The sequence below is a fragment of the Mesoplodon densirostris genome, chromosome 1 (assembly GCF_025265405.1).
Source record: "Mesoplodon densirostris isolate mMesDen1 chromosome 1, mMesDen1 primary haplotype, whole genome shotgun sequence".
NCBI lineage: Eukaryota > Metazoa > Chordata > Mammalia > Artiodactyla > Ziphiidae > Mesoplodon > Mesoplodon densirostris.
The window spans coordinates 26,024,206-26,050,707 of record NC_082661.1 but is presented as its reverse complement, the minus strand read 5'-3'; the positions used below and the strand labels follow the sequence as shown (position 1 = coordinate 26,050,707).

General features: G+C 38.5%; 1 protein-coding gene across 5 annotated transcripts in view; it reads right to left on the bottom strand.

Moving 5' to 3' along the window:
- The window catches only part of CFAP43 (cilia and flagella associated protein 43), a 111,065-nt gene that overhangs the window by 46,194 nt on the left and 38,369 nt on the right, over positions 1-26,502 (bottom strand). For all 5 annotated transcript variants that reach the window (XM_060099904.1, XM_060099912.1, XM_060099921.1 and 2 more), the window contains 10 exons: positions 19,096-19,176; positions 14,586-14,734; positions 12,905-13,008; positions 10,762-10,902; positions 9,772-9,944; positions 8,487-8,636; positions 6,304-6,434; positions 4,212-4,359; positions 1,638-1,739; positions 806-883 (listed from right to left, as the gene is read on the bottom strand). In XM_060099904.1, coding sequence (XP_059955887.1) covers positions 806-883; positions 1,638-1,739; positions 4,212-4,359; positions 6,304-6,434; positions 8,487-8,636; positions 9,772-9,944; positions 10,762-10,902; positions 12,905-13,008; positions 14,586-14,734; positions 19,096-19,176 — 1,257 coding nt within the window. The remainder of the gene's footprint in view (positions 1-805; positions 884-1,637; positions 1,740-4,211; positions 4,360-6,303; positions 6,435-8,486; positions 8,637-9,771; positions 9,945-10,761; positions 10,903-12,904; positions 13,009-14,585; positions 14,735-19,095; positions 19,177-26,502) is intronic.

Below are 26,502 nucleotides of genomic sequence, written 5' to 3'. Positions count from 1 at the left end.
GAAGCCACAACAGTGAGAGGCCTGCGTACCGCAAAAAATAAAAAAAAGTAAAAAAAAAAAAAAAAAAAAGATGGAGGTAAATATCCAAACAAAAAGGCTGAAAGAACTGAAAACATTTACCTCAGGACTGTAGGAATCATAGTGAAGAAAAGTAGAGCAGATGCTGCTAGAAAAACATTTTTAAAAATTTATTACTTATTTTTGGTTGCATTGGGTCTTTGTGGCTGTGCGCGGGCTTTCTCTAGTTGCGGCGAGCAGGGACTGCTCTTTGTTGCGGTGCGCAGGCTTCTCACTGCGGTGGCTTCTCTTGTTGCGGAGCACGGGCTCTAGGTGCACGGGCTTCAGCAGTTGTGGCTTGTGGGCTCTAGAGCACAGGCTCAGTAGTTGTGGTGCATGGGCTTAGTTGCTCCACGACATGTGGGATCTTCCCAGACCAGGGCTCGAACCCGTGTCCCCTGCACTGGCAGGCGGGTTCTTGACCACTGTGCCACCAGGGAAGCCCCCAAAACATTATTTTTAATTACATAACTCTGTATTATTTAATCTGTAAAAATGTAAATGTATAACTTTGACAAAAATAAGTATTAAAGACAGTATTTGGGGAAGACAGGAAGAAAACCACTGTTTATATGTTGTATGCTATGATAAAAATTATACCCTATTAAAGTGCCCCAGAAAACTAAGCTTACAGGCAGAGAAAAAAAATGGGGTGTAGTGTCTCATGCTAGGTTGAACAAAATAAAGTTCAAAACGTAACTTTAGACCGAGGGCCAAATGTATTAGTATATGGAATCGCAACACTTACAGTTTTAGCAAGTGCTTTGATTCCTCTTTTTATCTCTTTCCTTTTGTTGGAAAACAGTTTAACCTCGTTTTTGATGGCCTGGAATGGAGAAAGTACATCATTTAAACAAGCAACAGGGACGATAGCGAGATGATAGATACATATGTACATACTTAGATACATAGATAGCACTTCCCTAGAAACAGAAATAAGGAAAAAAATTAAAGACTCATAAAGTGTACATGAAATAATACCACTGCAATACTTTGCTTAAGTCTAAAGTGCTACTATGTAAGTGGCCACTGAAGCAACTTGGAACTGAGGTCAATGATAAGGCCAACAGAAAGAAAATAATTTAGTGAAAAATTAAAGAACAGTTGATAACAGAAAGCTAGTCTGCTATTTTATTGGGAACTTGAGTGAGACTCGATAAGCAGGCTAAATCCAGACACAGGCTGCCACCTTTGTCACCTTTCTGCACATCAGAAGCCACAATGTCTCTTCTGTTCCGGGCCCACCCCTTTTATTTAAGCCTACCTTGCAGCATCCCCCCAAATGTACTTCAGCATGAGGTATGTTAGTTCATTCTTTGCTTTGGCCTATGTGGACACTTTTCTCGGGTTTCGTATTAGCCTAAGTACAGCACTTAAAGCTCATATAACTTAATCTCGAAGACTGGGCCGTGTTTAGTGTGTTTGCCTGCTATCAGGGAAGGTACACTTATACGATGTAATGGTCTGCCAAGTAGTATCTCTTTCCACTTTCTAACTTTCCAAGGGGTTTCACGGGAAACGAATCTAGTTGGCACCCCTACAAAGCATTATTTCAAACTTCTCTCATGTTTTATAAATACCTCTTGGCTTTTTTGTTGTATCCAGGGAATTTCCGCCGTATTATCAACTTTGACTAATTCCTCTTGTAATGAGTCAATGCTTAACCGCACATTCTCATTTATCTTAGAAGAAGACAGACATATCTTAAATTAAAAATTCATCAAATTATCCTCCTACCCTACTTCATTTAATTGCTTTGGATCCCTCTTCACTTGTTGCATTTTAAAATATACTACCAAACATTTTGCCTGCTCAAGATGTAATGTTTAGTTAATTTTATTCCTTCCATTCTGTGCTTCTATCAGCCACACTTTTCACTGAGAAAGCAGCAATGATCAGACAGGTCACACGTTCACCAGATCACTCGTGGCCTTCTTCCTGTTACTGTAGACCAAATGCTGCTGCCTATCAAGGCCCGCCCCACCATTTGTGCTTAGGATCTTAATCTTTTCCTCCTTCTTGAAGCCTCGGCACTTAAAAAAAATTTCCATCACCCTTCTGCATCATCCATTTCTGCCTTCTACTGAATCTTTCCCTACAGTATCTAAACATGCTCTGGAATCTCCTGTCCCAGGAAAGCTACTCTCCACTGACCACCACATTCCCCTTTAGCTGCCACCCCATTTCTGTGCCCCCTTTGCAGCAGAAAGAGTTTGGAATGTCACCCCCTGCTGGTTCTCCTGCAACCTCACTGGCTGCCCCTTCTCAATCTCCTTCGCCTCCCTGAATTCTTCTCCTGGAGTTCTAGAAGTTGCTCTATCTTGGTCCCCTTCTGTTTCTCACCATCCACTCTTCCATGATGATCTTACTCAGTTTTATGGCTTTAAATTCCATTCATATGCCCCTGACTCTCAAATCCACATCTCGAGTCCTGGACTCTCCCCAGAACATCTACACGATGGCGTACTTGGTATCTCGCTTGGATGTCTAACAGTATTCTCATGCTCAGTCCAGGAAACTGATTTTAGATTCCCTTCTTCCTCCCCACAGTGGCTCCTCTCCCCACCGTCTTCCCCTTCTCTGTGAATGGTACCTTCTTCTACATAGTTCTTCAAGTAAAAAATCTAGGAGTCATCCTTGAGTCCTTTCTTTCCCTTTCCCTCTATGTCCAATTCATCAGAAGTTCTGTCAACTCTACCTCTGCAAACGGCCTGGAAACTACCACCTCTCCACAACACTCTTGCACCTCTATCACTGGTACCTAAGCCTTCTAACTCCTTCTCTGCTTCTACTCTTGTGCCCTACAGGAATCATTCTCCACACAGCAGAAGTAATCATTTCAAAAACGTAAATAAGATCTTGTAAATCCTCTGCTCAGAACACTTTAATAGGTTCTCATTACATGTAAAATTATGTCCAAATGCTACCTGCTTGACAAAGCCCTTCTTGACCTGTTTCTTTCCCACCTCCAGGACCTTATCCCCTACCACTCTCTCCCTTGCTCATTTCAGCTGCACAGGCCTTTTTTAGGTCTTCAAACGTGCCAAGCTTTCTCCCTCTGCCCTGAGTGCTTGCCCCTCCCCCACGTATTGGCACATTTCTTTTAAGTCAGATCACAGCCTTTCTCCGTGGAGGGGCTATTCCAGCCAAACACTATCACACCAAACCATTTTTATTTGGTAAATAGATCTTGTTACTACCTATTTTCTTCTTATTTATTTGATTATTTATCTATCTCTCTCTGCTCACACCCAACCCCCAATTAGCATGTAAGCTCCATGAAAGCAGAAACTTTTCCTATCTTTTCATGCCTGTACCCCCCAGAGGTCAGCACTTTGTAGGCACTCGATAAATATTTGTTAAATGAGTGAGTGAATAAATGTTCTCTGGCTAGACACATCCTAAATAATGTATGTGATGTAAAAGTATAGAGAGACTAGTTTGAACAAGCGCCAGAATTGTAGTAGATTTTTTTTTCAAGCAAGCCCAGACAGATCTTGTACTATGGTTTAAATGAGATCTGAAATGTGATATTTGTGATTGCTTTGAGAAAGGCTGAATATTTTCTCTTAAATGTAGTGTATGCTCTTTTTGAAAATCATGAGGTAGCTGGATAAAGAGGAATATTACTAAAATATCTGCTAAAAGAAAACCACAAACTGAAAACTGATATCTGATGTAGAAAGGAAGGAAGGAAGGAAGGAAGGAAGGAAAGAAGGAAGGAAAAAAAGAAGGAAAGAGGGACTTCCCTGGTGGTGCAGTGGTTAAGAATCCGCCTGCCAATGCAGGGGACAGGGGTTCGAGCTCTGGTCTGGGAAGATCCCACATGCCACGGAACTACTAAGCCCCTGCGCCACAACTACTGAGCCTGTGTTCTAGAGCCCGCGAGCCACAACTACTGAGCCTGCATGCCACAACTCTTGAAGCCTGCACACCTAGAGCCCATGCTCTGCTATAAGAGAAGCCACCGCAATGAGAAGCCTGTGCACCACAAGGAATAGTAGCCCCTGCTTGTCACAACTAGAGAAAGTCCGTCTGCACGCAGCAACAAAGACCAAACATGGCCAAAATAAATAAATAAAATTTAAAAAAAAAAAGGAAAGAAAGGAGGGAGGGAGGAAGGAAGGAGAAAGAAAACTATAGTGAAACTCAACTGCATGTTCAGGTTCTGATCCCAAATCCAAGGAATCTTTTTTTGCTATACTTAAATAATCATTCTCCTCGTCCATGGTGTTCTTCAGGTAAGTTGCAAGTTGCTGGCTATATTCAAGAATTTCATTGGCTAAGTTTCCTCCAAACTGCCTATATTAATAAAAAAGAAACCACATAGGCTACAAAATCACAATTTGAAAAAGACACATTTAGCAGTATTATTTCCAGATACCTAACCATTTCTACACAAAGAAATATGTGGATAGTTCTCCGCAGTGCCCTGTAGTTATTAGGACTCTGCTTCTTAGAGGACAGTACTTTCATGGGCTCCAGGACATGACAAACTTCCTGACCTCCCTGGGGTCATCTCTCTTCACACTGTCCCCATACCCTTACCCTACATGCCCTCTGTACCCATCCACCCCGGTCATTGTGCAGAAGAGCCACTGCTCTGGTTGAACCCTCAGAGATAGTAGGTGTTGTGCTGCTTCACATATATAACCACATTACCACATTCAGTCCTCATGGCCCCCACCCCACACTCAGGAAAGTATTATTACTTCCACTCAATACACCAGGGCATTTCAAACTTCAGGCACATCAGCATGGCCTGGAGGGTTTGTTAAAACAGATTCCTGGGCCCCACCCATAGCGATTGTGATTCGAAAAGTCTGGATGAGGCCCAAGAATATGCATTTCTAACAAGCTCACAGGTGCTGCAGATTCCACCTTGAATAACATGGTTACAGATGATTTAGAGGGGTTGTCACATGCCTAAGGTCACAAGTGCTGGACCAAGTTTTCAAACTCAACTTTTTTTGAGTCAGAGGTCCATGAGATTAACTGCCAATGGATGGAAATGTCCTCACTGCTGTAAATAGGGCTCCAGCACGTTTGCTGTTACTTGAGATGCTATGTGATCCCTTACTACAAAGAACGCATTATGATTTATATAGTGAGATACAGGTTGGTGTTTTATTCAGGATTCCACGTATAAAATGGGCATGATGATACAGTCAGTCGTCAAATGGGTCTTTGAAATAAGTGGTGACCAAAATTGCTATGATATAGAATCTCCATAATATGTAACATTTCACAGTGTCACTGAGATACGCCATGTTTTATTATTGTTTTGCTCACAGGAGGCACCGTGAAATAGTATTTTTGTGGAAATGAATTGCACATTGACTACTGACATGCATCGGCAGATCAAACAAAGTAACAGTTCAAGTCCAAGGTGTCACCTTCATGTTCTCTATGCCCTGGCCATTATCTGTATGCTTGGCTAATATTTGTTTATTTAGGATTTTAATTTTAGTCTAAGCAAAGTCTAAATAATTTAATATTGTCTAGGCAAAGTCTAATTAGGAAAGTAAACATGTATGTGTTTACAGATACGTACATAGGTTTTTTAGGGATAAATAGGAGTTTTAAAAATGATCTACTGTTCAGAATTGTCCTCATTCCTTGTGCTCCTCCAACAGATGTTATGAAAGGGAGGACTGGTCACTTCATAGGTCTTAACTGGGTCTTTTTATTTTTTGTATTTTGATGCTTTGACATCTGGGGTCTTGCTAATAACCTTGGAGGAAATGCCCCTCCCAGGACCAGCAATTCATAGAGATGGTAAACAACTCATCTGGAGCTCACCTTTCAAATGCAAACCCACCAACTCAGAGCCCACATCCCCAACCAAATCCTCCACTGGGCTTTCACACTTGGGACCACTATTTCTATCCTAATCATCCCTGGGTCAAGTACCAGAAAACTAGCAGCAGCCCCTATGGCCCAGAACCCACTGAAATTATCCAAACTGGTCAATCCTAAACCTGCCTGCTCCTTCCCATAGAAACCATAATGAAGACACTTGCCCACATTTCCCTGCTCCCTCTGCCTCCTTACCCTCCCTGGTGCTTCCCCATGTGGCCCCCCCATAGCATGGCATATCCCCTCCTCTTGGGATCATTAGTATAACAATCTTTTCAATGGCAGTTGTCTCCTGTTGTGTTGGCCTTGCTATTACCTAAATAATAACAACATATTTATTTTAAAACACCGTATCATGTGAGGTTGCTTATTGTATACTGTACTTACCTCCATCTCAGGTTAACAAGGGTGCTGTCATCCTTCCCATTCACCAGAATGCTTTGTCCATCCATTGAAATTCTCACCGATTGAATTCCATGCCCCTGGTGAGAATGACTCCGACACCGAACAAATGTTTCCTTAATAGTTTTAGGAACAAAGTGCAGAAATTACAAATGCGATTCTACCACATGGTTTTTCTAAGGGGGTTACGTGCACTTTTGCTTGTGGATAAACCTTTTTCTATTTGTTAACAGCATTTTAGTTGGTATGGAGTAGCCTCTTAATAATACATAGCACTGAAAATTCCTAGTACAAAATACATTCACCAGTACTGGTTTGTTCACCCTTCTGTGTAATATGGAAGAAGAGGGATTATTATCATCAATTTATAATAGGAAAATCAGACACAGAGAGGTGAATGGACTTGCTGAAGACTACGAGAAGGGGCCTTGAGCAAGCAGTGCGGGCAAATTCAGATGCCTTCAAGGATTAGGCAAGTTCCCTTTATGTGCAGAGAGGCTGAGTGTGATGAGAGAAGGTGATGGGCTCTGTGAAGAATGACAGAGGATGCCAATTAAACCAGTTTAATTAGAACCCGAACAAATCACTAATTGGTACAGTGCAATGGTTTAAACTCTTTGACTAAAAACTGAGATTTCTTTGTCACGCTAGTTATCAACCATGATGCCTTTAAAATTTTTTTAATTTTTTGAATAGGCAATACATTCAAATGTTTCAAAATTAAAAAACTATAAAAGAGTATGCAGTGAAATCTCCTGCCTGCCCCCATTCCCCAACACCTCCCAAAGGCAATCAATATTATTAGTACCTTCAATATCCTTTCAGAGTTTTTTTAATGTACATAAACAAATTTTTATACAAACAATTTTTAACATAAATTGTAACATAATACGTATATTACACACCTTGCCTTTCCTCCTTAACAATATATCTTGGGATTCTTTTCATACCGTTTCATAAAGATTTCCTCATTCTGTATTACAGCATAATATTCCATACTTTATTTATATACTGTTTATGTATCATTATTTATTTATCCAGTCCTCTGATGATGGACATTAGGTTGCTTTTACAAACAGTACTGCCATGAGTAACCTCCTATATGAGGTACTCTGCATAGACTCACCCAGAAAAACTCTGACGTCTTGCCACTATCAGTTGTAGCATACATTTACAAATCATTTGAAAAAGAGACAATGTAGCAGTGTTTGCACATTGTTCACCTAAAAATAATTTCTAAGGGATTTAGGATTTTTCCTATATAATATCACTTTTGCCCAACTATATTCCAAAGACGCTTTCTTGCACAAGTGAGCAAGGAGAGCTGGATATGCACAGCCAGGGCCCAGTTTACCTGTGGCCCCATAGGAGAGTGTCATGTGGGGTGATTGTGATGCTTCGGGTGTGTGGGGTAGATCCCTGGGTAAAAATAACTGACCGAATTAAATTAAATTGATAACCAGTACTACTTGGTCTCAAAACCTAGAAAAGGATCTTTCACTTTTTTGGGAGAAGAAACTATTTCCATTTTTTCAGAGATCTGAGAAAAATGGAAATCAGAAATGGTGGTGGTACTGGTGACATCCAGGTCTGCAAGTGACAGGGGAGGACTCAGTAAGGGCCACACCCCTCTCCCTTATGCTCTTCTAGCATCACATGAAGAGTCAGGTGGGGGGGTGGCAGCAACCAGCCTAGAGGCCCTCCAGGCCAGGGAGCTAGCCATAATCAACCCTAGGTTTGCACAGCAATTCACTATTTCCAAAGAAGTTTTGCATGTACCCTCTCACCAGCTCTCACCAGGATCCCACAGGGTGAGAGCAGGCAAGGCTTCCCTAAAATTGCAGAGGAGCAGCTGAAGCTCAGTGAGGCTCAGTGAGTTTCCAAGACACACAGTAAGTGGTGATGGAGCTGGGCTGGAGCTCACCTACTGTATCCCAGCCCCATGTTCCTTCTTTGCAAGATCTCAGTCTATTTGTTGGCATTTCCTCCCTTAGAGACTCAAACCTTAACACATAAATACACCCAGTGTTGGAATCAATAACACCATTAGGGCTAAATAAGTTGTGAGTCAATTTACTTAAGAGTTCCAATTCCTATTGTAAGAGCTTTTGTTCCTTATATGAGATCAAGACACACATCCCATAACTGGAAAAAAAAAAGGAGTTTACCAAAGTATGAATATCTCGGATACACAGAATTCCACATTTAGCTATTGTTATGAGCCACAATCCATGCGGAGACAGAGAGAGCATTCCAGGTCCATATTGTTTGCTTTGTACTTTTTGGTATGACTTAAGAATGCAAATACCACTATGTTCCTGCCAAAGAAAATGACCACATTATAGAAAAGATCAGGCGAGTGGTAACTTGGGGTTTGCAGTTGAGCATATAGAGTCAGATTCAAATCCCAAAACACTGTCATTGTAAATAAACTGATACATGATAAAGTGGGCACCTGTATTTGCACCACATTTTCTATCTCTGATTGCAAGTAAAAGTTCGTTTTGGCCAACTAAGAAAAGTCTTCTTTGTATATTAGCTACCATTAAAAGTCCCAGCCTACAACTGACAATCTTTATTTCTCACTAATCCGTTTCATATACCCCGTGCTCAAGTCAAAATAAATGAGTCAATTTCCCCCCATGTTTCTCATGTATGCCCACCTTCAAACCTCTGCATGTGTTGTGACTTTTGTCTGGAATGCCCTTCCCCATCCCATCCCCACCAATTTGGCCCCCCTCCCTATATCAGGAACCCCACCTCCCTGCCAAGATTGCACGCAATATTTCTCATGTCTAAATCTGGCCTATTCTTCAAAGTCCAGTGCAAATATTACTTCCACCAGGAAGCTTCTCTTGAATCCTCCTTACGATAAACCATTTCTTCCATCTCTGAATGTCTTTGTCTCAGACCTTACTGACATTGTCTACTCTGGGAGAGAAGCCCTTTGATTGAAGGATTTAGAAAAACAAGGGTGATAGATAATCTGGGTCAGTATATGTAGCAGGAAATGACACAGTATGGGAGAAGTTTGAAGAGAGTATGATGAAAGGATGCCAGAAACATAGTTTAGGTATTTTGTGCAATTTTCTTTAGGACTCAGGTACAAAGTTCCACCAAAAATCATCAATCCTGTAGCTCCTGACACCTGTGGAATAGATTTTCTAATGATAGATTTTTAAAAAATAGTTTTGAAAGGCACTAAACTAATATCGTGTCATCTGCACTTTTATCTGACAAGTATGATGTTGTAAGTGTGAGGTTGCTCAAATGTATTTTATGATGAATTAACTAATCATGCTAACATATACCTAATTCAAAGAAATTATGTTACTATAATATAGACATTTGTTAACTGGACTAGAGTGTTAAAGCATGGATCACGTCTAATTGATATGATGTGTCAGTCTTGACAGCTAAGAAAAATGATAGCATGCTTAAGTTTCGGCATACTTTTTCAGGAAGAAGATAGCTGCAGATGTATGGCACTTGGTTACAGAAGCCATATATTCGGTTACTTTGAAAGTTCAAGACAGCTGAAGACAGAGTGTGCTCTATCTCATACACGAACTTATGAATGAATGCATCTCTCAGCCTCCCTCGTTCATCAGCAAAGCTTGCAGAAACTGTAAGATTTGGGGAAGAAGAGAAATCACTTGCACCATATATTGATTTTATTTTTAAAAAATTGTTCTGAAAACTATGAAAAGCAAAATAAAAAAGTTAAATGCTCAATTAATGCAGAAACTCTTAGGAGATAAAAATGGTTGGAAAGCAACTTGGCTCTGTTAGAAATACTTGAGTATTAAATGACTAATAGTGAGTAAAATATCTTTCATAAAGCCTTGGTTAATTTTATCAGTTAAGTAGAGACACAGCATTAAAAGAAACTCATGATGGTGTAGAGAGTCTTAATTAAGACACAAAAGTACTTTGAGGTTTTTGACTCTCTTATACTCTATAATTATATATTTGCAAAATAGCTACACAGATATATTTGTTATCTATTGATAAAACAAAGAAAGTGTCTATTTTATCAGACCTTTTTATCCTGAAAGCTTTCTTTATAATTTTATCAGTGAAAGTAACTACACAGTAACCTATCTGAATTTGACTATGTACATTTAAGGCTACAAAAAAGAGACATCACAAAATGACAAATCAATTTGACAAAAGTGACAGTTGATCCTGTTTTTTCTCTGATAATAAGACAGATTCATATGAATGACAGGACCTAGAGGAAAGTCCACATTTCACGTTATTTAGCAGCCACATCAATTTCATTTTGCAAGACACAGAAAAGGTGGTGGCCATTTTAACCTCTTCACATGTTAAAAGGAAAAAAAAATGCTATCACCAGGAAAAAAAAAAAAAGAAGGAAAGCTATAGCAGCTATTCAACTGGATGCCCAGGACAGAATTTGTTGCTCATTTTTTTCTTTACCTTGTGGTAGTATTTTAGGCAGAGTAAATATTTCCAGCCTGCTTCTTCCTGTTTCTGGAAGTGGGGAAAGCACCATCACTTCTACTACATCTGTTTCCAAAGGAGACACTGTGGATATTTGTAAAATGCCTTTGCCCACCTCTGAAAGCAAATGGAAATCAACACCACAAGTCATCGTTGATAAGTTTATAGAATCTTTTATACTCAGGTAAGATATCACAATATAGAACTGCCTTCACTAAATCTTTAGATCCAAATTTATTTACTGGATATTTAAGTGACCTTTAAACATAAGTGATGGAAACATTTTTGATGAACAGATGGAGGCTTCTCCATCTAATTTACATATTTAGGTTACCTGTTTGACCTCATTAAACAATTGGATTTGCTTCAACTCTGTCTTAAACCATCTCATCAGCTTCTAGGATTTCAAGATCAGAATTCTATCATTAAACTTTGAACTACAAATCTTCATTTCCAAATTTATGGTAAAGATTCCCAAATGAAGAGTTTATTGGCTTCAACTCTACAGAGCTTGTCAGCTCACCCTATCCCTCTACCTCCATAACATTCTTTTTCCCTGAGTTTTTACTTCAATTGATGACAGCACAAACTTCCACCATCCAGGTTAGAAACTTTGGAGTCATTGCTGATCACTCCCTTTCACATATAATCAATTATCAAGTCCTACCAATTCCATCACTCAGAGCCGTCCCCTCCTTTCTCTTCCCATGACTGCTGCATGGGCTCGTACATTGTGGCAAAGAGCACAAGCCCTGAGCCGGTCTTCCTGAGTCTGAGCCCTGGCTCCACCACCTACCTTCACGGCTTTGAACAAATACTTAACCTCATTGTACCTCAATTGTCTTATGTTTAAATTAGGCATAACAGTAGTCTCTACCTCATAAAAGTTGTCTGTAAGAATTAAATGAATTAACACGTGCCAAGTACTTAGAACACTGGCTATCACATGGCAAGGAATCCCTCAATAAATGTTCGCTATTGTTATGATTAATATCATTTCTTGCCTAAGTTACTGTAATGTTATAGTTTCCTAACTCGTCTTTTTTATTCCATTCTCTTGCCTTTCTGCTCCAGCCTTCACAGTGATGCCAGAGTCATCCTCTAAAAACCAAGTCAAATCACACCAGTCCCATCTTGAAAACATCTGATGATGTGTCATTAACTACAGAACAAAGTCCAGACTCCTTGGAATGATGTTCAGCGTGCCCCACTTTCTTTCAGACTTTGTCACCATGATCATCATCTAGCAAACTCTTATTTACCTGTTACACCAGACTTCTTACCATTCCAAGTGCCTTTGCTCAAACTTTTGTCCCAAGCTAGAATACCAACAAGCCCCATCCTCCACTACTTTAAGTCTTTGGAAAACTCTCCCCCAGTCCTCTGTGCCACCCCATCACTTCGACTCCTTTCTTCACACATGGCAGAATTAATTGCTTCTTCCCCTGAGCCTACACAGCTCTCTGCTATTACTCTTCCACTAAATTGTCTCCTTGACCTTCCCATGCTCCCACAGAGCCTCGGTTCAGCATCTTACACCTAGCAGGCACTCAATTTTTAAAAACCAATACATAGATTTTAAAATATACGTACATATTTGGTATGTAAAGCCAGAAAGAAAAGTATTAGTTCTTATTATTTATCACCTAAGTGCTATCTCACCTACCAAATCTGTGGTTTACCTGGGCATTTGGATGCACATTACTGAAAAAGCTGGATGTTATTTTGTTTAAAGAGGAAACTCTAAAGATGCATGGAACAAAACTTTCTTTAGATATCTTAATTAAATAGAGATCAAATGTTATTTAAAAAGTGTTTCAGGGATAAACCAACCCAACGTTCCTTTGTAGTAATATTAGAAACATTTAGCCATTTCATTAATTCATTAATTGATTCAAGAAGATTTATTTACCATCAACTATGTACCAAGTACATGTATCAAAACCTCTAAATATGATGTGGGAATTCTCTTAAGTAACTTTGAACAGTTATTTAAATGTTTCTGTTTTAGAAAACATGCTACAAGTAATTGTTTCACCATAGCCCCATTTTCACAACTTTAAATTCTTTGGAATAAAGTGACCAATATTTTAGGTTAATAAGCATTCTACGTAAGTACCTATGAATCCAAGAATCTGAAATAAGCTTGAGGGTTTGGCATTGATAACAAAGACATGGCCTTCTGACGTTCCAACTAATAGATACATTCCTCTCTGGTCATACCTAGAAAAGAAGAAATCTGATTATCAGATTCTACTTGTTTCACTAATAAGATGGTAAACAAATTTATTGAATGACAGCATGGAGATACATCCAAAACCAGTTATTCTTATGGTTTGTGATTTTTAATATTATCAGACCTTATAAAAGGCAAGTGATTATATATAAACGTAATCATTACATTCTAGGCTAATACTGTTTCCCAGTTGCAACTTATAAGTACATGGTCAAGAAGACTCACTAAAAATGGGTAACTATTTCATCATAAGTAAATGAAATATGACAGTAAAGCTTTCTTAATATTTCAAGTGGACATAAGCAATTGTCAAAGTAGTGATGAGTGGAACATTCCAATGCCTCTCAGTACCCATCCTGGCAGAAAGAGGAAGAATGTAGTGAAATGTTTCTATCCTATCATCAAATTAGAACAAGTGGGAAATGCCTATTAGGGTAAGAGAGAAAGATCTGAAAAAGGAGCACCATAAAATACAGTACAGAGGAGCAGAATGTAAATGCAGGGAGACTACAGATCCTTCCCCACTGAGCCAGAGGCAGCAGAGCTTGTAGGAACAACACAGATGGTGGAAACCCAGCTCCTCCCGGCACTAGCTGAGTAATCTTGGGCAAATGCTTCCGTTAACCTCTCTGAACCTAAATTATCTCACTTGTGAAATAAGAACAAGCATAATACTTTTCTGAACGTGTGGCAAATATCACACTCAATAAGCTACAATGTGTGACAGCACCTCAGGCTGTAAAACAGGGCATAAATGTCATTTCTTATTAATACTTACTATTAGGATATAATGAAAGAAAGAATAATAACGTGAATCTAAATCCAATGCTCTGTGCTGTCTTCTTAAAAGTATTGCTTCAAAAAATTTGAAATCAACTAAATGTCCATCAGTATACTGTCTTTTTAAAATTATGGTATACCCATATAATGGAATACTATGTAGCTGTAAAAAAGAATGAGGAAGGTCTTCATGTGTGGATAGAAGACTTTCTCTAAGACATACCATTAAGTGGAAAAAAAAAATTGAGGTGCAGAACATTGTATATGGTTTGCTGCCCTGTAAGAGCCAAGGCAATGACTCTGGAGCCCAATTGCCTCGGTTCAAATCCTAAAACTTGCCATTTACTATGCGTGTAATATTAATTATTATTTAAATTCTTTGTGCATCGTCTTCCTTATCTCTAAAATGGACACAATAAGAATATCTATCTCATGAAGTTAATACAACAGAAGTGCTTGGCACACTCTAAGTGCTTGATATGTATTCATATAATTAAAAGGAAGTACTTATCTTTTTTGCTTGTTTGTGAATAAAATATATCCAGAAAAAAGACATGAGAAATTGGTAACAAGCTGCCTCCAGCGAGGAGAACTGGGTATTCAGGGACAAGCGTGGGAAACTGTACCATACACTGCTCTGTACTTCTTGAAGGTAGAGCCAAGTCAATATATTAATTTTCAGAACAACACATGTAAAACTTAAAATTGAAAGAAATTAGGGCTTCACTGGAATTCTCAACACACAGGCCTGACAAAGTTGCTGCCAGAAGCAGGTACTACTTACAGAAGATGCTGCACAGGCAATTCAGAGAGATAGGCCTTATGAACTGAGCGAGGGGATTCAACATCCTGGATGTCGAGGAAGTGGACAAAGCCACCCTCGGTCCCCACGGCTGCAGAGAGGGAGGAGGGAGAGCAAGCCAGAACCGTTGCCTGTTTAAAATAAACACCATACAGAAAAAGACTCACAGATATGGAAAACAAACTTGTGGCTACCAAAGGGAAGAGACAAGGAGGGAGGGACAAATTAAGGGTATGGGATTAACAGACACAAACTACTATACATAAAACAGATAAGCAACAAGGGTATACTGTAGAGCACAGGGAATTATAACTGCTATCTTGTAATAACCTATAATGGAGTATAACCTGCAAAAATACTGAATCACTATGCTGTACACCTGAAAATAACACAGTATTGTAAATCAATTACACTTCAATATAAAATAAAATAAAATAACCCCCCAGATGCTCAACTTCACTGTGCCAGAAAATGAAACCTGCTCTCCCTCACATAGGAATTCTACAGTTTATTTGAAGAGCCTGCAGAACAAGAAGAGTGGCAAGTGTTGTGTGGTATTACAAATTATACACTCAACATTCTTCAGTTAATCAATAGCATAAGAAGTCACAGCAATCTGTACATCATCCCCTTTTATCCTAAAATTAGAATGATAAAAATATAAGGAAATTGCTTGAACTTTAAACCATGGCTTCATTTTTATCCTTAAGTGATTGCAAAATGATTATACCTGATAATAATGAAAAATAAAATAAGAAATTTAAAATATATTCCTAGCATCTTTTGGACATCTTTATAGAATGTTAGCGATTTTTAAAAATCATCATTCAACTGCTGGATAATGGTAGATCCTGAGATGCTGGCATAACTGAGAAAGACTTAAGAAAATAACTATTGAGTTGGCCAAAATGTTTGTTTGGTTTTTTCCATAAGATGTTACAGAACTTTTTGGCCAACCCAATATATCACTGGACCATGTGGCCTGTCACCAAAGAAATGCATCACAGATTCCTGCTTATGTCGCAATCATTTACAGAAGATGATGTCTAAGAGAATAAATTTTTTGTCATGATACTTAAGGAATCAGATTCATTCCTCTATAGTTGTCACTGACAAAGCCCACTGGGTTTTCCGGGAAAAATAAGATGGAATCTAGGTGATAAGGTCTAACCTCTTCTTCTGTGCTTCATCTAGGTTTACTTGCTCATAGGGTGCTGTGTGCCGCAGTCTTGCACCCAGCACTTCAGACCAGGAAAGTGACACCTCGACTCCGTGGCCGTGTGGAGAAGCGCTGCCAATGACACCGCAATTCAAGATGGCGGCAGTAGCAGGCAGTGCGCAGAGACACTGCACCCAGAACTTGGATGTGAAGCCAGAGCAGCACAGCCGCACTAGCCCCGCGAGAGCTCCAATCCCCCCGCCCCGTCCCCGCAATGAGGAGAACCATATAGAGCATCCCCACCCATCCCCTGTCCCAAAAACCTGTGCTCTAGAGCGAGAGCTCCCACCTCTCCGTTCTCTGATCAAAGAATAAAACTTTCCTTTGTTTCTGAACTAAACTCAGTCTCAATCGATTGGCATGGGCAACACCAGAGAAGAGGACCCCTACTGGGGCCCAACTCGAAAGGGGTGGTAACATAATTACATTTTGTAGTTTGTTTTGAATAAAATAATGGAATGTTAGAAATAGAAAAGATCTTAAAGAGATCATTGTTTTGCAGACTAGAAAACGGAGGCAAAGAAAAATGTAGCAATTTGCCCCAGGATCCCATAGCTTGTAACAAAGCTCAGAGGAAAACTCAGGTGTCCTGCCCCATTAGAATGCACAGTTTCCCCATTGAGCAGGTTTTCATTTTATTTTTTAAAGTGAATTTTCCAAGCCTTAAAGACCAGTTTGAGTCTTTAGTGGTATCTCAGTATGAAACTGGAAACGAAGTGGTGAGGGTTTGTTTTTTTAGCTAAAAGCCTTTATGGGAGATCTCAGTGTGTGTGTGTGTGTGTGTACGTGTGTCTGTGTGTCTGTGTTTCCTCAAAATAATCAGTTGAAATTACCCTCCATTCCAGGGCTGTTGTGGACTAGGCTAAATATGTACAGCAATGCTTGGAGGGTCTTAGTTACCTAGCAGGCACCATCAGGGGAAGCCAGTAGTGTTCAGGCATCCCGCCATCATGATGCTGAGCAGGGTTCTCTAAGGACCACTGCCTAAAATGTTCATGGGGAACACAGTCCCCGGCACAGGCAGGGAGATCTGGCCTCAGCACTGCTGGGTCAATCCACTTATCATTTCCCCATGGGGCAGCAGTATCCTCCAGTAAGGAGAAACCACTGACTCTCCCCAATAAGAGCTGAACTACACGAGTGTACAATGCCTGGTTTGCAGCTCAATGAAGGGTTGTCTAATTAACTGTGACAGTCGTCCAAATCTCTCCCCTCTGATCAGAGGAAGGGAAGATACCTGAAGCAGAAAGAGGGCCTTTCGGTGGTACCTATGTCCCTCCTTAGCCAGGAAGTGCAAGGTAAGTCCTGATTATACAGACCCTTGGGTGGGTTGTTAAACATCCATATGTCTCTCAACTGTAAAAGGTGTGATCAGATGAGCTTTAAGATTTTTCTAGTTCTAGTAATTCTAAGGGAAATGAATACATATAAACCTTGTCACATAGATTATGGAGTCTACACATATTCTTCCAGGTAAGAATTTTTATCTTTACTTTTTAGGATGAGTTTTTTATCTCATTGAATTTTATGCATCTTGTAATCCTCTTGCATCCTTTTGCATCTTGTAATCCTCTTGCATCCTTTTGCATCTTGTAATCCTCTTATGTGAGGTATGACGCTTCATCTTGTATTACAACTGGGATTTTAATTTATAACAGAGAAGGATTGTAACTTCTCTTCCTACTACCAAGATCCATATCTCATCTAGAACTGTGTAATACAGAAAATGATAATTTAAGAAAAAATAGCATTACCACTGTTTCTTGGTCTTTTTATAGTTTTAAAAATATTATTTTATGTAAAATGCACCATGAACATGGTGGAAAGAATCGTATCACCTTATGGTAGGTAGGCTAGGGTTAGGTTTAGGTAAGGAATTGTGGTTTGCCACCCAGCATCAATACACCTTCCTTCTGGAAAATTTCTTGAATATCCATTGAGAAACCATCTCTCCCCTATTTTCAGGGTTGAGTGGAACAGATCTGACTCCCATTTCCATGGCTGATTTTAAGCCAGTTAGCATTTCTCATCCCCCTGTCTACAGTGATTAGTTCAGGGTTATTATTAAGACATTAGGAGGTATTTACTAAGCCTTCTGAAAAGAAGAAACTTCTTTCCTCTTCCTCCTCCCACTGTAGGAGGCTTTCTTCCCTGATGATCTGATGTGACATTGGTACCTGTGGCATTTGGGTACCACTAAATGAAGCCTAAGATGAAACTAAAGACATAGTATACAGACAGAGAGGAAAGCAAGATCCTTGGTAATATCATTTGAGTTGCTAGATCAAGTCACAGCTGAGCCCAGACAAACTCTATACTTTATAGTTGAGTCAATAACCCCCACTTTTTAATTTTTGGCTCAAGTTGGTTAGAGTGGTACTTTTTTTTTCATTTGTTTGTTTGTTTTAATTTATTATTTTTTGCTGCACTGGGTCTTTGTTGCTGCACGCGGGCTTTCTCTGGTTTTGGCGAGTGGGGCTACTGTTCATTGCGGTGCGTGAGCTTCTCATTGTGGTGGCTTCTCTTGTTGTGGAGCATGGGCTCTAGGCATGCGGGCTTCAGTAGTTGTGGCATGCAGGCTCCAGTAGTTGTGGCACGCGGGCTCAGTAGTTGTGGCTCACGGGCTCTAGAGCGCTGGCTCAGCAGTTGTGGCACACAGGCTTAATTGCTCTGTATCATGTGGGATCTTCCCAGACTAGGGTTTGAAACCATGTCCCCCTGCATTGGCAGGTGGATTCTTATCCACTGCACCACCAGGGAAGTCCCTTTCTTTCATTTCTAACTGATCCTCTTGAGGTTAGATGGGGTCATTTATCTAGTTATGGCCAAGGAGATGTTTCATTTTTTAGTAAAAGCACTTAATTGCTAATTCAAGACCTTCCAGCACTCTTCCCATACCATGGCACTGAGGAGCTATTAGCTGGTGGAGCCTCTGTCGACTTTGTTCCCTGAAAAGCCGTGTGGAGCAGAGAACCTGTCAATCCACAATGAACTTACAGCCTGAGTGAGATATAAACCATTAGAGTTTCAGGAATAACTGCCACCACAGAAAATCTTGTTCTTTCCCATACACCAATAGAGTACCTTATGTTCCACCCTCTGGGCTGTGGAATATACTTTATACACAAGAATTACTCTAATATATAAGGTAAAAATGCAATAAGGCCTCTGTAATTAGTATTTCCACAGCCTACTGACATGTGAATATGAAAAAGTAGGTTGGAGTACAATTCAATATATATATTTTTAAATTCATTTATAAGGCACACTTACTGGGATATTCAGATAAATCCTGCTGACATGAGCACCATCCTCTATGTCCCAAACACAAACTTCTCCTGACTGTGTGAGAGTCTGTAAAAGAAAAAGAAAACTCAAATGGAAAACAAGACTTTGCTATGGGAGTATGTTCTAAATTCCTTTCTAGTATGTCAATCTGATGATTTAGTATAAAATTTCATTTTATTTATGTGGATTAAAATTACAATTTCAATGTCAATACTTCTGATTTGAACAAATATTAACTATTACCTTTAATGCAATTTAAGTAACACATAATAACTAATTAGGATTAGAAAAGTGAAATAAAGTTTTCTTTTTCTGTGTAACATAATTGAAATAAGTTACTTGGAAATTCAATGAATTTCCTAGTGAATAAGCCTAGAAATAGAAAATCACAATTGGTATTTTAAAAAATTAATAGACTTTGCTTTTAAGAGCAGTTTTAGGATTACAGAAAATTTGAGCAGAAAGTAGAGAGTTGCACTTCCCTCCCTGCCCTTCCCAATATCCATACAATTTTCCCTGTTACTGACATCTTGCACTATTGTGGTATATTTGTTAGAATTGATGAGCCAATATTGATACAGTGTTATGGACTAAAGCCATAGTTTACATTAGGGTTTACTCTTTGTGTTATACATTCTATGGATTTTGACAAACGTACGATGACATGTAACCACCATCACAGTATCATACAGAATAGTTTCACTGCCCTCCAAATCCTCTATGCTTCACCTCTTGATCCCTCCCTCCCTCCCCACTGAACCTGTGGCAACAACTGATTGTTTTTAGTGTCTCCACAATTGTACCTTGTCCAGAATGTCTTACAGAGGGAACCATACAGCTTTCTCAGATTGCCTTCTTTCACATAGCAATATGCATTTAAGGTTTCTCTATGTCTTTTCATGGCTTTATGGCTCATTTCTTTTTAGTACTTTTTAGTACAATATTCCATTGTATGGATGTACCACAGTTTGTTTATTCATTCTCTTATTGGAGGACATCTTGATTGCTTCCAAGTTTTGGCAATTATGAATAAAGATGCTATAAGCATTCACATGCAGATTTTAGTGTGGGCATAAGATTTCAACTAATGTGGGTAAACACTAAGAAGCCCAATTGCTGAATCATATAGTAAGAATATGTTTAATTTTGTAGAAATTGCCAACTGTCTTCCAAAGTGGCTGTACCATTTTGCCTCAGTAGTGAATGAGGGTTTCTTTTGCTCCATATCCTCACTAGCACTTTGTATTGTCAGTGTTTTGGATTTTAGACATTCTAATAGGTGTGTATCATTGTTTTAATTTGCAATTCTCTCATGACGAAAAATGTTGAACATCTTTTCATCATTCTTATTTGCCACCTGTATATCTTCTGTGTTAAGGTGTTTATTCAGATTTTTTTCCCTATTTTTCAATGGGGTTGTTTATTTTCTTATTGTTGAGTTTTAATAGTTCTTTGTATATTTTGGATACCAGTATTTTATCAGATATATGTTTTGCAAAGATTTTTTTTCCAGCCTGTGCTTTGTCTTTTCTTTCTCTTAACAGTGTCTTTTGCAGAGCAGAAGTCTTTAATTTTGATGAAATCCAGCTTATCAATTTTTTCTTTCATGGATTGCATTTTTGGTGTTGTGTCTAGAAAGTCATTACCAAACCCAAGGTCACTTAGATTTTTCTCCTTTGTTATCTCCTAGGAGTTTTATAGTTTCGTATTTTACATTTAGGTCTACAATCCATTTTGAGTTAATTTTTTGTGAAGGGTGTAAGATCTGTGACTAGATTTTTTTCTTTTTTGGCATGTGAATGTCCATTTCCTCCTGCACCATTTGTTGAAAAAAACTATGCTTTCTCAATTAAGTTGCTTTTGCATATTTGTGAAAGGTCAGTTGACTATATTTCTAGACACTGTTCCATTGATCTGTTTGTCTACTCTCTCATGAATACCATACTGTCTTGATTACTGTAGCTTTATAGTAAATATTGAAATTGGGTAGTGTTAGTCCTACCCAATTCTAGAATCAGTAAGTTCTAGAATCATTTTATTGATATCCACAAAATAATTTACTGGGATGTTGATCGGAATTGCATTGAATCTATAAGCCAAGTTAGAAAGAATCGACATCTTAATAATACCGAGTCTTCTTACCCATGTACATGAAATATTTATGCATTTATTTAGATCTTGTTTGATTTCTTTCATCAGAGTTTTATAGTTTTTCTCATATATATCTTGTACATATTTTGTTAGATTTATTCCTATTTTACTTTTTGAGGGCTAACGTAAATGGTATTGTGTTTTAAATTTCAAATTCCAATTCTTCACTGCTTGTATAAGAAAGCAATTGACTTTTGTATATTAAACTTGTACCCTGCAACCTTGTTATTTTTTTTTTTTTTTTAGATTCCAGCATTTTTTTTTTAATTTATTTTACAAATTTAATCAGTTATACATATACATATGTTCCCATATCCCCTCCCTTTTGCGTCTCCCTCCCACCCTCCCTATCCCACCCCTCCAGGCGGTCACAAAGAACCGAGCTGATCTCCCTGTGCTATGCGGCTGCTTCCCACTAGCTATCTACCTTACGTTTGGTAGTGTATATATGTCCATGCCGCTCTTTCACTTTGTCACAGCTTACCCTTCCCCCTCCCCATATCCTCAAGTCCATGCTCTAGTAGGTCTGTGTCTTTATTCCTGTCTTACCCCTATGTTCTTGATGACATTTTTTTCTTAAATTCCATATATATGTGTCAGCATACAGTATTTGTCTTTCTCTTTCTGACTTACTTCACTCTGTATGACAGACTCTAGGTCCATCCACCTCATTACAAATAGCTCAATTTCATTTCTTTTTATGGCTGAGTAATATTCCATTGTATATATGTGCCACATCTTCTTTATCCATTCATCCGATGATGGACACTTAGGTTGTTTCCATCTCCGGGCTATTGTAAATAGGGCTGCTATGAACATTTTGGTACATGTCTCTTTTTGAATTATGGTTTTCTCAGGGTATATGCCCAGTAGTGGGATTGCTGGGTCATATGGTAGTTCTATTTGTAGTTTTTTAAGGAACCTCCATACTGTTCTCCATAGTGGCTGTACCAATTCACATTCCCACCAGCAGTGCAAGAGTGTTCCCTTTTTTCCACACCCTCTCCAGCATTTATTGTTTCTAGATTTTTTGATGATGGCCATTCTGACTGGTGTGAGATGATATCTCATTGTAGTTTTGATTTGCATTTCTCTAATGAGTAAAGATGTTGAGCATCCTTTCATGTGTTTGTTGGCTGTCTGTATATCTTCTGTGGAGAAATGTCTATTTAGGTCTTCTGCCCATTTTTGGATTGGGTTGTTTGTTTTTTTGCTATTGAGCTGCATGAGCTGCTTATAAATTTTGGAGATTAATCCTTTGTCAGTTGCTTCATTTGCAAATATTTTCTCCCATTCTGAGGGTTGTCTTTTGGTCTTGTTTATGGTTTCCTTTGCTGTGCAAAAGCTTTGAAGTTTCATTAGGTCCCATGTGTTTATTTTTGTCTTTATTTCCATTTCTCTAGGAGATGGGTCAAAAAGGATCTTGCTGTGATTTATGTCATAGAGTGTTCTGCCTATGTTTTCCTCTAGGAGTTTGATAGTGTCTGGCCTTACATTTAGGTCTTTAATCCATTTTGAGCTAATTTTTGTGTATGGTGTTAGGGAGTGATCTAATCTCATACTTTTACATGTCCCTGTCCAGTTTTCCCAGCACCACTTATTGAAGAGACTGTCCTTTCTCCACTGTACATTCCTGCCTCCTTTATCAAAGATAAGGTGACCATATGTCCGTGGGTTTATCTCTGGGCTTTCTATCCTGTTCCATTGATCTATATTTCTGTTTTTGTGCCAGTACCATACTGTCTTGATTACTGTAGCTTTGTAGTATAGTCTGAAGTCAGGGAGCCTGATTCCTCCAGCTCCATTTTTCGTTCTCAAGATTGCTTTGGCTATTCGGGGTCTTTTGTGTTTCCATACAAATTGTGAAATTTTTTGTTCTAGTTCTGTGAAAAATGCCATTGGTAGTTTGATAGGTATTGCATTGAATCTGTAGATTGCTTTGGGTAGTAGAGTCATTTTCACAATGTTGATTCTTCCAATCCAAGAACATGGTACATCTCTCCATCTATTTGTATCATCTTTAATTCCTTTCATCAGTGTCTTATAATTTTCTGCATACAGGTCTTTTGTCTCCTTAGGTAGGTTTATTCCTAGATATTTTATTCTTTTTGTTGCAATGGTAAATGGGAGTGTTTCCTTGATTTCACTTTCAGATTTTTCATCATTAGTATATAGGAATGCCAGAGATTTCTGTGCATTAATTTTGTATCCTGCAACTTTACCAAATTCATTGATTAGCTCTAGTAGTTTTCTGGTAGCATCTTTAGGATTCTCTATGTATAGTATCATGTCATCTGCAAACAGTGACAGCTTTACTTCTTCTTTTCCCATTTGGATTCCTTTTATTTCCTTTTCTTCTCTGATTGCTGTGGCTAAAACTTCCAAAACTATGTTGAATAAGAGTGGTGAGAGTGGGCAACCTTGTCTTGTTCCTGATCTTAGTGGAAATGGTTTCAGTTTTTCACCATTGAGGACGATGCTGGCTGTGGGTTTGTCATATATGGCCGTTATTATGTTGAGGAAAGTTCCCTCTATGCCTACTTTCTGCAGGGTTTTTATCATAAATGGGTGTTGAATTTTGTCAAAAGCTTTCTCTGCATCTATTGAGATGATCATATGGTTTTTCTCCTTCAACTTGTTAATATGGTGTATCACATTGATTGATTTGCGTATATTGAAGAATCCTTGCATTCCTGGAATAAACCCCACTTGATCATGGTGTATGATCCTTTTAATGTGCTGTTGGATTCTGTTTGCTAGTATTTTGTTGAGGATTTTTGCATCTATGTTCATCAGTGATATTGGCCTGTAGTTTTCTTTCTTTGTGACATCCTTGTCTGGTTTTGGTATCAAGGTGATGGTGGCCTCGTAGAATGAGTTTGGGAGTGTTCCTCCCTCTGCTATATTTTGGAAGAGTTTCAGAAGGATAGGTGTTAGCTCTTCTCTAAATGCTTGATAGAATTCGCCTGTGAAGCCATCTGGTCCTGGGCTTTTGTTTGTTGGAAGATTTTTAATCACAGTTTCAATTTCAGTGCTTGTGATTGGTCTATTCATATTTTCTATTTCTTCCTGAGTCAGTCTTGGCAGGTTGTGCATTTCTAAGAATTTGTCCATTTCTTCCAGGTTGTCCATTTTATTGGCATTGAGTTGCTTATAGTAATCTCTCATGATCTTTTGTATTTCTGCAGTGTCAGTTGTTACTTCTCCTTTTTCATTTCTAATTCTATTGATTTGAGTCTTCTCCCTTTTTTTCTTGATGAGTCTGGCTAATGGTTTATCAATTTTGTTTATCTTCTCAAAGAACCAGCTTTTAGTTTTATTGATCTTTGCTATCGTTTCCTTCATTTCTTTTTCATTTATTTCTGATCTGATTTTTATGATTTCTTTCCTTCTGCTAACTTTGGGATGTTTTTGTTCTTCTTTCTCTAATTGCTTTAGGTGCAAGGTTAGGTTGTTTATTCGAGATATTTCCTGTTTCTTAAGGTGGGATTGTATTGCCATAAACTTCCCTCTTAGAACTGCTTTTGCTGCATCCCATAGGTTTTGGGTCGTCGTGTCTCCATTGTCATTTGTTTCTAGGTATTTTTTAATTTCCTCTTTGATTTCTTCAGTGATCACTTCGTTATTAAGTAGTGTATTGTTTAGCCTCCATGTGTTTGTATGTTTTACAGCTTTTTTCCTGTAATTGATATCTAGTCTCATAGCATTGTGGTCGGAAAAGATACTTGATACAATTTCAATTTTCTTAAATTTACCAAGGCTTGATTTGTGACCCAAGATATGATCTATCCTGGAGAATGTTCCATGAGCACTTGAGAAAAATGTGTATTCTGTTGTTTTTGGATGGAATGTCCTATAAATATCAATTAAGTCCATCTTGTTTAATGTATCATTTAAAGCTTGTGTTTCCTTATTTATTTTCATTTTGGATGACCTGTCCATTGGTGAAAGTGGGGTGTTAAAGTCCCCTACTATGATTGTGTTACTGTCGATTTCTCCTTTTATGGCTGTTAATATTTCCCTTATGTATTGAGGTGCTCCTATGTTTGGTGCATAAATATTTACAATTGTTATATCTTCTTCTTGGATTGATCCCTTGATCATTATGTAGTGTCCTTCTTTGTCTCTTCTAGTAGTCTTTATTTTAAAGTCTATTTTGTCTGATATGAGAATTGCTACTCCAGCTTTCTTTTGGTTTCCATTTGCATGGAATATCTTTTTCCATCCCCTTACTTTCAGTCTGTATGTATCTCTAGGTCTGAAGTGGGTCTCTTGTAGACAGCATATATATGGGTCTTGTTTTTGTATCCATTCAGCCAGTCTGTGTCTTTTGGTGGGAGCATTTAGTCCATTTACATTTAAGGTAATTATTGATATGTATGTTCCTATTCCCATTTTCTTAATTGCTTTGGGTTCGTTATTGTAGTTCTTTTCCTTCTGTTGTGTTTCTTGCCTAGAGAAGTTCCTTTAGCATTTGTTGTAAAGCTGGTTTGGTGGTGCTGAACTCTCTCAGCTTTTGCTTGTCTGTAAACGTTTTAATTTCTCCATCAAATCTGAATGAGATCCTTGCTGGGTAGAGTAATCTTGGTTGCAGGTTTTTCTCCTTCATCACTTTAAGTATGTCCTGCCACTCCCTTCTGGCTTGTAGAGTTTCTGCTGAGAGATCAGCTGTTATCCTGATGGGGATTCCCTTGTGTGTTATTTGTTGTTTTTGCCTTGCTGCTTTTAATATGATTTCTTTGTGTTTAATTTTTGACAGTTTGATTAATATGTGTCTTGGTGTATTTCTCCTTGGATTTATTCTGTATGGGACTCTCTGTGCCTCCTGGACTTGATTAACTATTTCCTTTCCCATATTAGGGAAGTTTTCAACTATAATCTCTTCAAATATTTTCTCAGTCCCTTTCTTTTTCTCTTCTTCTTCTGGAACCCCTATAATTCGAATGTTGGTGCGTTTAATGTTGTCCCAGAGGTCTCTGAGACTGTCCTCTGTTCTTTTCATTCTTTTTTCTTTATTTTGCTGTGCAGCAGTTATTTCCACTATTTTATCTTCCACCTCACTTATCCGTTCTTCTGCCTCAGTTATTCTGCTATTGATCCCATCTAGAGTATTTTTTATTTCATTTATTGTGTTTTTAATCGATGCTTGATTCGTCTTTAGTTCTTCTAGGTCCTTGTTAACTGTTTCTTGCATTTTGTCTATTCTATTTCCAAGATTTTGGATCATCTTTACCATCATTA